Source organism: Solea senegalensis, linkage group LG11 (genome assembly GCF_019176455.1).
Source record: "Solea senegalensis isolate Sse05_10M linkage group LG11, IFAPA_SoseM_1, whole genome shotgun sequence".
Classification (NCBI taxonomy): domain Eukaryota; kingdom Metazoa; phylum Chordata; class Actinopteri; order Pleuronectiformes; family Soleidae; genus Solea; species Solea senegalensis.
In genome coordinates, this window is record NC_058031.1 from 9,789,208 (window position 1) to 9,804,059 (window position 14,852).

The 14,852-nt window shown below is 40.4% G+C and overlaps 1 protein-coding gene across 1 annotated transcript; it reads right to left on the reverse strand.

Annotated features, from left to right (window-relative positions):
* Positions 1 to 1,208: 1,208 nt before the first annotated feature.
* Positions 1,209 to 14,770, reverse strand: LOC122776820. Its single transcript, XM_044037541.1, has 18 exons — positions 14,501 to 14,770; positions 13,644 to 13,806; positions 13,411 to 13,563; positions 13,151 to 13,311; positions 12,200 to 12,376; positions 11,949 to 12,087; positions 10,008 to 10,195; positions 9,788 to 9,929; positions 9,528 to 9,702; positions 7,152 to 7,392; positions 6,409 to 6,571; positions 6,170 to 6,322; positions 5,893 to 6,053; positions 3,534 to 3,710; positions 3,025 to 3,163; positions 2,462 to 2,649; positions 2,222 to 2,363; positions 1,209 to 1,444 (listed from the first exon to the last, which is right to left on the reverse strand). The coding sequence occupies exons 1-18, from the start codon at positions 14,690 to 14,692 to the stop codon at positions 1,269 to 1,271; spliced, it is 3,030 nt and encodes a 1,009-aa protein (XP_043893476.1). The 5' UTR covers positions 14,693 to 14,770; the 3' UTR covers positions 1,209 to 1,268.
* Between the last annotated feature and the right edge of the window lie 82 nt (positions 14,771 to 14,852).

Consider the following 14,852-nt stretch of genomic DNA (forward strand, 5'->3'; position numbering starts at 1 on the left):
GCAAGAGCTCTGTTAGTGAAACAACAACATTAAAACAAGTCACTATGCACATTGTTCAGTTTAATGAGCAACCATATCCATAGATGTAATGACAAACCAGCTGCAGTGTTGTAGTTAATTTATTGACAGTTATATTAATAGAATTGTACACCTACATAACATTGGAATCATGGAACACACAGTTGCCTGGTTTTTTAAATGATCTAAGTAATAAAAATAATGATAAAAAAAAAGACTGAATTGGATGGTTTACCTCATAATACTATAGCCATTGTCAAGGGTGTATTGCAGGGCTCTGTATTAGGCCTACTTTTATTTACAGTTTATATTAACAATTTGAGTCACAATGTATCAATGTTTCTTTTTACACCGACGACTCTGTCATATACTGCTGTGCAGCAACTTCATGTTTTGCAAAGTATTTCGCTTCAATTGTAGCTGGATCGTGGATAAAACTAAACTCAAGCTATTTTCTTTCAAACTGAAGGATTACACTATAAGCTTTAATTATGGTGAAGCGAAGAATGGATGGATTAAATCCCCAAAACAAACAACAACTGAAAGAGGGTGCAGTGAAAGCTGGAAGATCATTACAGCAGAAGAATGCAAAGGTTTGGTGATGTCATTGGCTCACAGGCTTGATGCAGTTATTGAAACCAAAGGATTTGTAACTAAATATTAAGTCTTATTCACTTTAATCCTGTGCATAAAGTGCATCTGTTCCAATACTTTTGCTCACCTGAAAATGGGTGGGTTCAAATAAAAGGTGCTAACGTCAATGTTGTGTATCACTTCCTCATGTAAATACCTGGAAGTAAAAGCTGAAATGTTCCTGTTTTGTCTCATATCGTTTGATGTCAATCCCAAATGTTTTCAGTCTATGGCTAAAGTTTTTCACCCAACAAGCCCTCTCATCTCACCCCTTCGTATTCTCCCATTTTGCCAGTCCCATCCTCCTCACATCTCTAAATTATATTTCATTTGTTAACTGATCTCCATATTGCTTTTATTTATTTTTTTGTGAAGTATTTTGTAACTGTTTTGAAAGGTTCTATATAAGTAAAGGTTGTTGTTATTATTATTATTATTATTAGTAGTAGTAGTAGTTGTAGTAGTAATAGTGGCATCAGTAGTATTAATGGCCTGAAATGAGACACAAACCAACAAATAATGAATTTTTCATTTACTTTTTTATTTGGATCAACAACTGGTTTTACAAAACAACTTTATTACAAAGAATTGACATACAGTTTGGTAATATGCCAAACTCAACGAACTTTAGCATGAACCTTGAAGGGATGTGGCACTCGTGTCGCTCCAGTGACTCCCTCTGCATTCAGCTCTACTCCATCAGGAGCAGAGAAGGAGAACCTCTGGAGTAAAGCTACCAAAAATAGGAAGAGCTCCATCTTGGCCAGGCCTTCTCCAAGACACACACGTTTCCCTGAAGAACACACACACACAGAAAGTGTAAGAGCACAAGATACATTTTGTAATCTGATTTGGTTTAGGAAGACCCCGGCAACCGCTACAAACTTATCAAGAAGAATAGGCCCCTTGGGCACCCCAAGAGGGGGTGGAGGGTTGATGGTGAGATACCCGCATGGACAACTGCCATCTCCAGCCTTGGAACATAGAGATTTGGACTGGAGGAACGACAACATGAAGAGCTGAAGCGCTGCAAAGATCAGGTTGCTGTGTGCTGGCACACCCTAATCTGCTGCCTGAAAGTCCTGGGACAGCAATGCTATTGTTGGTGCTATGACCAAGTGCTAGTGTCGTAAATTGGTCAATCTGATCATTCATCATTGATACCAAACACCAGAAAATAGCAAGTCCATCAAAATCACCACACTGAGACCAGACAGTGTCGTTCAGTCAGAAACATCAAGACAGGTGGTGATACTGGAGCTCACAGCTCCCTGTGAGGATCAAATGGAGGAGGCAAACAAAAGGAAATGAGACAAATAATGCTGAGCTGGTAGACGACTGCAACAGACAAAGGTGGGAGATGAAGGAATTTGCGGGCTGGACCCTCTGCATAGCACACGCCATAGTACTGAGACAGAGACAGTGTTACTCAGACACAAGTGGGTCACCGTAGTGAGGGTGTGTGATTTTTCGAGACCCAAACCCTGTGACATAAGGAAACATAAGGAACATGACATGCGTCTGAGTGCGTCATGGAAAAATGGGAAATACTTTGAAGAATCTGATTTACCTGTAGAGAAAGGAAGGTGAGCTTCTTTCCTCACAAACTTTCCCTCAGCATCGAGGAAGTGTCCAGGATTGAAGGCGTCTGGAGTTTCCCATTCATTCTTGTCAAACAGCACAGAGGTCAGCATGGGCATTATGGATGTACCCTAGGAAACAGGACTCACAGGTCAGCACCAAGTGACGCTGCAGCAACAACAACACTCACATTTTTCATTCTCATTTCTTCATTATACGCTAGATGTACCTTTGGTATGAAGTAACCGCCCAGTGTTGTGTCCTTGGCAGCCATTCTGAGCGCATTCTGAGGAACAATGTTTCCCATCCTCTGGATCTCATGGATAACAGCATCAGTGTAGGGCAAGCTGGGTCTGTCAGCCATACTGGGCTGACGGGTCTGTCCAATCACTCTGTCAATCTCTGCCTGGGCCTTCTCTAGAAATACAAGGAACAAAAGCTTATGGCTTTAATGTCTTCTTTATTTTATATGTGATTTGGGGGATTTCTAAACATTGATGTCAGAATAGTACGGCTAATCTTTATAACTGACGGTATATATAGTCAGATATTTACATTGTCACGTGTCACGTTTTGTGATATATTGCTCAGTTTCCATGGATTTAAAGTGCACAGTGAACTGTGATGGAAGTGAACTCAATAGTGTGTCTTCTATTGTGTGTCTAGTGTGTCTTACTACCAGCTCTTATTTGTACTCAAATGTTTAAATGCACTTATTGTAAGTCACTTTGGATAAAAGCGTCTGCTAAATGACATGTAATGTAATGTAATGTAATGTAATGTGTCACCTACCCTGGACATCAGGGTGGTTGATGAGGTAAACCAAAGCCCACTGCAAAGTGGTGGAGGTTGTTTCTGTTCCAGCCAGGAACAAATCCAGAGAGCACAAGGTCAGATTGGTCTCATTGAAGCCCAGGTCAGACTTGTTGTGCTGTTCAGAGATGCATAAATGGATTCAAGCAGCCGTTTAACAGAGAGGACTTTAAATGCACAGTGTTGTGTGTGTGTGTGTTCCAGGTATTACTCATGCTGTGGGGACCTAAATCTGTTCACACAGTCACAATATTTGGACTTGTCTGACTTATGAGGACACAAATTAAGTCCCCCTTGTATTTATGTCTTTGTGAAGTCCAAAACAACCTACAATTCTACCTTTGTGAGGACATTTTGTCTGGGCCCCACAACTTTAAGAGTTAGGGTTAGGCATAGTTGTGAGAGTAAGGAGCTAAGGGAATGTATTATGCTTATGAGATGTCCTCACTAAGATAAAGAAACGAGTTCATGGGTGTGTTTTCACATACATTCTCTATTTCGATGAGGAAAGCATCCATGTAGTCCCGAGGATTATTGTGGTCCAGGTCCTTCTTGTGCCTCTGGACCTCCTCACTGATGAAGTCTTTAAGGATGTTAAAGTTGGAGAAGAGTTTGTTGTGAGGACCTGGCAAGTGCTTCATCACGCCAGGGAACGACTCATACAGCTACACAAAAGGAAACAGTGGATAGAAGAAAAAATAAAATCTTGAATTTGGGAGTGAGCCTGAGACATGGATGCTTGCCCTCACTAAAAACATAGCTGCCAGCAGGGACACAAGGACAAACAGATTTTAGCCGCTTTACTCCGGTTTCCTCCCACAGTCCAAAAACATGCAATATGGGGATTAGGTAAATTGACACTCTAAAGATTGGCACATGTATTCATGGATGAATACATGAGTTTGTTACAGGGGCAGTTTGTTGTTGTTGTTGTGGTTCTGGCTGTAGGAGAGAATGGTGGCTAGTTTTTTGTATTCCAAAATCTCAACCAACAGTGACCAGAGTTGTGTTGTTTAAATAAACTGTCACCCAGTAGAGAATTGGGTTCAGTTATATATTATTTTATTTAGAGAGTTTCCTTAGTTCTCATTATTTTTATTCGTTAATCAGTCTGTCAATCAGAGGAGTTCGGCGCACACACTTAGTCAAGTTGTATCGCGTTGTGATTGGTCAGTTGAAGTTAGACCCGCCTTCTAACACGAGAGTGAAGTGTGTGGTTTGTTCCGGTAGTGATGCTAGAATGCTAGAATGAACAACACTGAGATAAGATACAAACTCTGCAGAACAACGGTTGTTAATTCAGCGATTACTTAGCGAAAGTATCTGCACCTGAGGCAGAGAAGTGTTTGAGGACCTGCAAGCCAGGAGTAACACAACCTTTGGAATCGTCTTGGTGAGTTGCTCGAGCTAACTAGCGCTAGCGTATGCTAACGGAATTAGCTTCACGTGAGGCGGTGAACCATGTCTTCACTCGCTGTAAAAAACTTGAACCCGACATATCACTGCTGTTCACAGTGTATTAATTGTTAATTATAGTCAGAGTTAAAGTTGCACATCTGTTTATTAATATGACAGAAAATTACACAATGTTTATGTTGTGTTTGTTTTTGTACTGATATGCACTGTTTGTGTTGTTAAGAGCTGCTGAGTATGTTAATTTTGTCCATAATTAAATGGATACTGTACAAAGGTTCAGAATTAGCAATATTTCATATGAAAAGCAAGGAAAAATATCATAATTCATGCTTAAGAGCTTAAAATAACTAATGTTGATTAAAAATATATAAAATGTTGATTAAAATGTGGGAAATACTTGCACTGAGATAAGAAAGAAACTGTACAGTTAAACATGTAATTCCTTTGATCAGTATTGTCACAGTAGTGTCTGTGATTTATATACTGGATATGACCATAAGTTTCATGTAAGTACCAGTCTTGTCTTTATACAGGCTGGGTTTTTTGAGAACCTTTAGATTTTGATTGAATTAACTTGAATTGACTTGAGCTCTGACTAATATTGTCAGAAAAGGAACATTTCACCCATGCGGATACTTTTTATTGGAATACAGATTTATTTAATAGAGACTGTGAAGGTCAAAATTTAATTTTCGTATTGCACTAATTTGTATTTGATTTTATTGTTTCTACATTCTCTTTCTAAAAAGTTCAGCATTCTTCATGGCTCCAATTGTCTATCATGTCTGTCATCTAATTTTGTGTAGAAGTGTAATTGATAACGTAGTTTACATATTGTTCGAATTATAGTGGAATCTCTGTAATGCGTAACTGGCGATACGTGTGTGGGGGACACAACCTCACGTGGGCTCCCACTGGCACCTGTTTGTGGTGCTGAAATGGCTGTTTTGGTATATTGTGTGTGGTGGCTTTGTATATATTGGGTGTGTGCCGTTCACGCCATGAGTCATGCATTGCGTTTTTGTTGTCACGTTGTTTTGATTTTGAGTATTTGATAGTGTAGGATTTTGAACACTGCCATTTGGTGGTGTTATTGATATGATAATATATGTCATCAGATTGGCATTGTTTTTGTGATGGCATTATTCAGCTGCAGTTTTGTGTCAAAGGTGCTGTGGTCCCCTCTCTCATTTGCTACTGTGCTTGTTGTGAGTGTATGAGAGTAATGAAGACTGTGATTCTGACTCTGCCAGTCTCCAGTAAGCTTGAACTCCATGAGATCCTGATTAAATAGCTATGAAATTGTGTTAACAGCAAATTCAGTCAATTTCCTGGACCTCTTTCAAGCAAAATCTTCTTTCCACCTTTGACCAGACCTAATAGAGTGTTGTCTCTGTGAACAGGATTGAACTGAAATGCGTGTTGACTTACCAAAGCCCACACAGAGCCCTCCAGCATCAGAACCTCAGACAAATACTTCAGCATAGTCTGGAAGTTGTGATTGCTGTAGTCAAAGCGTTTCGACATCACCATCTGACAAATGATGTTAGACACAGCGTTGTTGAAGAGGACTGCTGTGCTGAAAGGTCCACCTGATGATGATGATGATGATGATGACAAAGAAGAAGAAGAAGAAGAAGAGTTAATTGTTAAGATGCAGTGCTTTGCTATACCTCACATATGATCTCATCATATCCTTATAAATCACCTTTCTCCTTTTCTATCACCTCCAGCAGGTATCGGGTCTCCTCACAGATACTCTGTTCCATGACACTTTTGCCCAGGCCAAATGTGCGTAAGGTAGACAAGGCGAAACGTCGCTGTTTCTTCCATTGTTCACCATTACTCATAAATAGACCACCTACACAAGCATGCACAAGAAGAAGTGTTAAGGACTTGGTGGTTTGTATTGAGTACAAGACAAAAGAAAAAGAGGCATCTTTTCACCTGTGCCTGAGTAAAACCTGTCAGCCATTGGACTGAATGGTCGATCCACAAAGTTCTCAGCTTGCGTCACAAGGGCTTCTTTGACCATCTTGTACCCGGTCAAAAACACCATCTTGTCCCTGCCGAGGCGGACACTGAACACATTCCCATAAACATCGGTGAGCTGGAGACATCAGAGAGGGACAAACAGTGGTGAGCCAAAATGCACTGCTGCTGTTCTCTACTGAGCAGATGTTTATAGTGGTTACAACTTTCAGTGGGATCACCAGTTGTTTTCACACAAATTTCAACAACGAACAAAAAATAAAGATCAGAGCTATTTGATGTTAACACTGCACAGTTGAACTGGTTGTCAGCCCTGCCCAGAACTGACCCAGATCAGCAACAGTAGAGAGAAGCTCCCTGGTTAAACAGTGTATAGATTCAAACATCCAAAATGAATAAATCAGAAGGAAACATGTATGGTGTCAGAGCCAAAAACACATTTAATGAAGTGTAATCTATATAAATGTGCATTATTTATAAATAAGTAACAGGATTTAGAAATGTTTTTATTGCTTGCATTGTGCAACTATCCTGATCCTCAATTGTTGATATTGAGCTGATTATATACTCTATCATTACAATAGAAATTGAACATTTTAAAAATATAGGCAGCAAAAATGCATTTGAAAACCAAACATCGCAAAGTATATCAAAAATATTTAGCAAACTTGCAACAGATTTTATAATGCAATGTTTACCTTATTGAAATAAATGTGTGGATGTTTACTGTCCACACTAAAGAAGCTCCCCACAATGGGCAGACCCAGTGGCCCTGGAGGATAATTTGGTGGATTCCTGTGTTTGAGGAAATCTGCTACCAGAAGAAAAAGAAAAACAAACAGGAGCAGCCCCGTGAAGTCGATACTCAACAGAAGATTTTGAAGCCACATGGTTAAAGCGTTGAGCCAAACAACAGGACGGTGTGAGCTTTTCTCCTCACTTCAGCACATGTGGTTGTATAAAGCCCCGAGTTTGCTCTTTTATCATGAATACCTGCCCACAAAAAGAGAAAAAAACAACTCCTTGTCTGTACAGAGGTGCTGATGTTCTTACATAACCGGTCACTGATATTTGACACTACCTTCCTACTGACAAGCAAGAGCTCTGTCGGCACACGTATGGTGAAACAACAGCAATAATTCATGTCACTAGGCCCACATAGTTCAGAGTTAATGAGAAACCATATTCATATTCATAGGTTTTATTGTCACTAAAACATTTATTTTAGTTTTCTGGGGGAAACAAAAGAGCGTGCACATTGAACGTGCACACCTCAGCACAGCTTCTGCGTATGCTTGCCAATCTTCCCTGAATGTTATCTCTCATCATAAAAGCTCTCACTCCTCACTTAGACTGGATCATATATGCTAATAATTGGGGACATGGTTTAAAGTCTGTCGTGTTCTTGCTCTTGATTCTAGTTCAGTCGCTTCTTTTCTGTGTCCTCAGGGTTATACCCACCTGCTTTCAATCCTTTCTCTGTCTTTCCGTCTCCAAACCTCTGGCCTCAGCCACCAAATCTCCATTTAACTCCAGCTTTAAAATGAGTGATCTAACCTTGTGAATTAAAGCAGTTTAACTGAGTTTAAATGTTTGTAACTGGGTCCAATATCACATACAGTAGTTAAAGACAGTTCTTTTAAAGTAGATGGTCAATAACCAAGTCGGTAGCATTTTAGGAATCTTATCTAATATATGAAAGAAGGAATGTTTTTCACTTTTAATGAAAAAAAGACTATAGTTTTGAATATTTAGTTCAACCTTTATGGCAAATATAAAAAAAGTGGACTTGCACCTAAATAATTAAAGATCTCCCTGATCATAACCTGAATGAAAGTCCTCCACAATCAAGGCTGAGGTCAAGGGTCAGCAGGCCTTTTTGATTTGTGCACAAACTCTCTGGAACGTTGTACCTGAGACAATCTGTTTTGGTCCTCCTTTTAATTTCCCTTCTCAGAACACATTTTTCTTTTACCAGTGTGGTGTTTCAGGCCTTAAAGCCCACATAGACCGGAAGCTCCAATTAACGCTGCGTTTGTGTGTGTATCTGCGTCATTACCTCGTTTATGAAACCCTAAAGTTTCAGAACAACAGTTCAGCCACTGCTGAGAAAATAGTGTTGTATTGTTTTCCTGGGCTCTGCGAAGCGGATCGGCACTTCCTTAATTTGATGTCGTCATCAGAAATCCTCACCACTCCTCTCACCACCGTAGCGCCTCCTGGTGCGGGCACTAGTCCGGGCACATCCGGTTGCGTACATTCAACCGCAGAAGAAGAAGAACTACTCTCGTTGTTGCTGCTGAGATGCAGAGCATCCACCGTGCCAGAGGGGGAGCTGTGTATCTGAGAGCTGGCCTATCTATTACGTCACTTCCAGGTACCTGGCCAATCACAGAACAGTGGGAAAGCTCTCGTTGGCTGGCCAATCACAACACAGTCCACATTCTGGGGGTGTGGTTTTGGTCTGAAACAGCGCGGCTGACGAGAGCGTCAGTGAGGAGATATTTTGATCGGCTCGTTTGCAGCGATTAGGAGGTTTTTAATCATGAAAACAAGTTAATATATGTAAGTAGACCTCCATAACTAACATATATGTGTGATACAAGCATTCTATGTCACCTTTAATGTCTGAATATTTCCCTGCTGTTCATTGTTTTTATTCTATTTGATTTGTATATTACTTGATTCCTGTGTTGCTTTTAATTCACTTGTTTATTCATAATTTGTATCCCAGAAAGCACCTTGTCATGGTGTTTTGAAATATGCTATATGAATAGTTAATTACTGTTATTATCGGCTTCATAAAAGACACCAGCTTGAATATTAAAACATACCAACAAATCATGTATATGTCATTTCCTCCCTTTATGAATTAACAGTCAACATTGTTTTGGTTCTGCTTATACACTTACACAGAATTGTACAGGCAGAGAGACTGATAACGATTAGTACATAATACAATCCTACAACAGTGAGAGCATGAGAATTAACTGTGGTTGAGGTGTTTAACTTTGGTCCTGTCTGTTACAGAGCAGTGGTTAAATGAAAGCAGTTTGGTGAGATTCTGCCAAACTCAGCGAACTTTAGCATGAACCTTGAAGGGATGTGGCACTCGTGTCGTTCCAGTGACTCCCTCTGCACTCAGCTCTACTCCATCAGGAGCAGAGAAGGAGAACCTCTGGAGTAAAGCTACCAGAAACAGAAAGAGTTCCATCTTGGCCAGGCCTTCCCCAAGACACACACGTTTCCCTGAAGAACACACACGCACAGAGAAAGTGTAAGAGCACAATTTATAGTTTGGTGTGTTTTATGCTTTGAAGTTAATCTGGTTTACCTGCAGAGAAAGGCATGTGAGCTTCTCTCTTTACAAACTTCCCGTCAGCATCTAGGAAGTGTCCAGGATTGAAGGTGTCTGGAGTTTCCCATTCATTCTTGTCAAACAGCACAGAGGTCAGCACGGGCAATATAGTCGTACCCTAAAAAGCAAGACTCGCAGGTTTAACACCGATCAATGCTTTAAGAACAAAATAAATACACATTGTTTTAAAATTCACCTTTGGTATGAAATAACCGCCCAGTGTTGTGTCTTTGGCAGCAACTCTTGGTCCATTCAGGGGAACAAGGTTTCCCATTCTCTGGATCTCATGTATAACAGCATCAGTGTAGGGCAAGCTGGGTCTGTCAGCCATCGTGGCCTGACGGCTCTGTCCAATCACTCTGTCAATCTCTGCCTGGACCTTTTCTAGAGATAAAAAAACAATTATTGTCTTAGATAATTAGAATAGGAAAATTCTTCAAGGTCGAAGATAAATGACTACGTTAAGACATACACATGACTGTGATGTCATCAGACATTAAGGAAACATGTTCAATTAAAAATACTACTTTAATGCGGAACAATAGTGCAGCCCCTATATTCACAAAATACACATAACTTTGTGGGCTGCAATCTTTGTTTATTTTTTGGTTTGCAGCCAATGGCGTGGCTTGTAGCACCTCAACATACAATAAAGTTGAATATTTTGAGTGTATTATGAGGGCCGAGGTTTAAAATTTGATGGTGGATGGCAGGAACAGTGGCAAAAACATTGACACAGCATAGTATTGAAAGGATTTTGACAATAAAACAATCATCAAACAATCAAGAACCATAAGAAAAATCTGATTTGTTGCCACTACATACAGGATGCCAGCAGAGTGAGGAGAGAGAAGTTTGCTGCTAAACATCAACAGTGCTGAACTTTATCAAACCTAAAATACAGTGGTGTAAATAGACCAAGCAAAGTCAGCTATGGACTATTTACAGGAGGCAGATCTATTCCCCTCATTTGCTCACTCATCCTCTTCTTCCTCACATATACTTAACACACTGCTATAGTGAAAGTAGATAAAGATTTGTTTCATTTTCTATGCACTCTGGTCAAAATTCAAGTATTTCTGATTTCCGTCCATCAGAGGAAGCTTGTGTACCACTGGTGATACACGTACCAGTCCAGTGGCGTGCACAGGTAGACACTAGGTGGTACTATAGCACCTGCCCGTTGCCCTCTGGACCAAGCAAGTGCCCTTTTGAAAGTTTGTTGTTATTTTTAACAGTGTATGTGGCCAATGCTGACATGATCATCTATAAATTCTCGATGATTATAAGCGTGTGATAATATTGCCCCAATTAATATGCCACCGCTCCTCCTCCGCCGCACACGCCTCTCTTCCTTTGTCAACGTGAACTTGCAGAGCGGGCACAAATGGAGGCGGACACACCTGCTCCCAGACCTGTCCAACCAGCCGGGCAACACATAAATGAATCGAGTCGAGTGTATTGTTTGCCCCCTAAGCCTCAGTTGCCAAGCTATAACTTGCCTTTTTTTGTCTCTGTTGTGAAGTAGCCTGTCTCATACAGCGCCACCACGGCTGAGCATAAATTAGCCGACTGTGCACCTCGGTAGAGTTTGTCATTAGTACAACATGTGAATCTATCAGTACACTTAAACTGAATATTTAGTATTGTGTAGGTTTACATTAGGTTTACATTAGGCTACATAATTAACACGTATGCTTATGCTCACTTTAGAGAGCGATTGCCGCTCCCTAAAGTTTAAAGTGGCAATGCTCACTCTTCACTCGCTCATGATACTTTGTACAACAGTTCTGACACCTTTAGTTCTTAACATGTTGACATAAATGAATATGTAATTACATTGAACATGTGCCACAGTGCCTCGCATGTCTTTTTTATAATCTCTCACTGCTATAATAAGGCAGCTGATAGTTCCACAATCCTTATTTTTCACTGAACACCTGCCCCCCAAAATGTCTGGGCATGCCACTGCATACCACAGTTTGAGAACCATGGCTTTAGATCATTTACATACATCACCATTAACATTGCAAGCCAGCCTTGATCATCTAACATTGTGATCCTAAATCCTGTGATGTGAGTATGATGTGATGTTTCCTTTGTCACAGCTCTTTGAGACCGACAGAATGTCACCTACCCTGGACGTCAGGGTTCTTGATGAGGTAAACCAAAGCCCACTGCAGAGTGGTGGACGTTGTTTCTGTTCCAGCCAGGAACAAATCCAGAGAGCACAAGGTCAGATTGGTCTCATTGAAGCCCAGTTCAGACTTGTTGTGCTGTTCAGAAATGCAACAGTGGATAAAGTAGGGATTAGCAGATCAACATAGAGGGATACAAATGTACTAAATGTGTGTGTGTGTGTGTGTATGTGTGTTCTTTCTGACATACATTCTCCATTTCGATGAGGAAAGCATCAATGTAGTCCCGAGGATCACTGTGGTCCAGATCCTTCTTGTGCGTCTCAATCTCCTCACTGATGAAGTCTCTGATGTGGTTAAAGTTGGAGAAGATTTTGTTGTGAGGGCCTGGCAAGTGCTTCATCACGCTGGGAAATGACTCGTACAGCTACACAAAAGAAAACAGGGGATGGAAGAAAAATGAATTTTTGTGATGTTAACCCCTAACAGCGGGTTAGTGGTTGCCACACAGCAAGAAGGTCTGAAGCACAGAGGGTAATTAGACACTCTAAATTGTAGTGAGTGTTGGTTGTGAATAGTTGTTCATCTCGGTATGTTGGACCTTTGATGGATCCCATGACCCTCATGTGGAGGATAAAGTGGTTGAACAGTGAATGAAAAGATATTGAGTTGAAACCACCAGTTAAAGTAATAGTTCCCATTTTTGTGTGTGGACATTAAATTGAGGTTCATGGCTCAGTCCCATTTCGTCCTTTGCCCCACCACTTTGCTGTTTCCCTCCATCTTTGATGTTCACTTGTAGGTGGAGGGTGCCCCCATATTATTATTGTTATTGTTATTGTTATTGTTATTATTGCATCTGATTCGTAGACTGTGTTTAAAAGGGCCTTGAAGAGCTGCGATTTGACCAGCACCATGTCAGTTTTTGAAACTGCAAGTTCACAGATGTCACCTGCAATTCAACAACTCGTGAATGGTGCACTGTCAATCATACAGAGTCCACTTATATTTGCCATGCTTCATGATCTGTTTTGTGGCAAAAGATGGCAAACGGAGAACTCCTGAAGCTCAATATCAGGCTGGCTCTCAGACCTGGCACAATCTTTGTTGAAGTGCTACACCTGATGTAAAATCTGACTGCATCTGACAACTCTTTCAGCATTTTAGGTATATTTTCACACCAAAATCCATGTTGACTTACCATACCCCATATGGATCCCTCCAATGCCAGAACCTCAGCCAAATACTTCAGCATGGTCTGGAAGATGTGATCGCTGTAGTCAAAGCGTTTCCCCATCACCATCTGACAAATGATGTTGGACACAGCGTAGTTGAAGAGGCCTGCTGTGCTAAAAGCTTCACCTGAAGAAGAAGAGTTCACTTTTATGGTAACTGTTTTATTTGTTTCAGAAACTCTACTACATGGGATCATGGGTTCATAATATTTCTTTTTTGAACTACCTTTCTCATTTTCCATCACCTCCTGCAGGTATTTGGCCTCCTCAAGGATACTCTGTTCAAGGATGCTTTTGCCAAAGCCAAAGTTGCGTAACGTAGTCAGGGCAAAACGTCGTTGTTTCTTCCATTTTTCACCATTACTCATAAATAGACCACCTACACACAGTCATGCAAGAGTTAATGACTTGTGAAAACTTGTTTCTGTTTTGCACGAGACAAAATCTTTTTTGTTTTACCTGAGCCGAAGTATAACCTATCAGCTATTGGACTGTATGCTCGATCAATAAAAATGTCATTTTGTGTCACTATGGCTTCTTTGTTCATCTTGTATCCAGACACGACCACGATCTTGTCCCTGCCAGCCCGAATACTGAACACGTTCCCATAGACATCAGCCAGCTGAAGACACGATACAGGGTCAAACACAATGAGGTCAGTCCACTCAAATCTCTCTGTTTCTCAGAATAGCTCTGTTAAGATCTCATGTCGCATACAGGAAGCGATACATTTTTCAAAATATGTTTTATACTGTTAAACATGCAAAACCTGTTCATGTACAACTTCATTTAGAATTGTTAAAACAGTAGTTTAACATGCAGTAAATTGTGAATAACTGCCAGATATTGGAAGTTCCGGAAGTTCTGGAAAAATGGGCAAAAGCGCTTAGTTACAGGACATTCTCTGGTCCTTTTATGGTTAAAATAAGCAAAAAAGTGTAGACGGATATTTTGAGGGTGAGGTATTAAAGGGTTAAGAAGCTGTTGGGCTGTATTTTGTATTTAAAACGTTTTTCCTCAAATATACTTCATACATTTGACTTCACAGAGGATGCAGCATTGGACTGAAACAAATGAAGAATGATAATAAATAAAAACACATTGTTTACCCCCCACTGTTGAACCCACGTCAGAGCCAATAAAATGTATTTACAGAAAGCTGTAGGTATTCGTATAGCTCACATACACAACTATCCTGATCTAATGATTCAAATTGAGTTCAAATGTATCAGAATAATATATTCAAGAGCCTAATGTGAACATTTGTTTTTCCATAGTTTTCCTAATCTAATAATGACACATGAAAACAACTGTACCTTGCTCAAATAAATGTGTGGATGTTTACTGTCCATACTGAAGAAACTCCCCACAATGGGGAGACCCCGTGGCCCTGGAGGATAATTTGGTGGATTCCTGTTTTTGATGAAATCTGCTACCACCAGAAAAAGAAAAGTGAACAGGAGCAGCCCAGTTAAGTCAACACTCAACAGAACATTATAAAGCCACATGATTAAAGAGCTGTTGTCTGAGCAGGACAACAGCGTGTGTGCTTGTCTCCTGTGGCTCTATAATGCTAACTCATGCTTGACTTCACCTTTTTATTATGGCAACACCAAGTGAGGAAAGTAACCATGGAGTACAAAGGTGCTAACATGATATTATATAACC

What these genes read in the sequence shown, in the direction of transcription:
- LOC122776820 (XM_044037541.1), bottom strand. Translation starts at nt 14,692, where the DNA reads ATGTGGCTTTATAATGTTCTGTTGAGTGTTGACTTAACTGGGCTGCTC. An exon ending in TCCTCATCGAAATGGAGAAT is followed by an intron (nt 12,088 to 12,199) that starts GTATGTCAGAAA and finishes ATTTCTGAACAG; the next exon opens with CACAACAAGTCTGAACTGGG. An exon ending in TCACCTTCCTTTCTCTACAG is followed by an intron (nt 1,445 to 2,221) that starts GTAAATCAGATT and finishes TGTGTTCTTCAG; the next exon opens with GGAAACGTGTGTGTCTTGGA.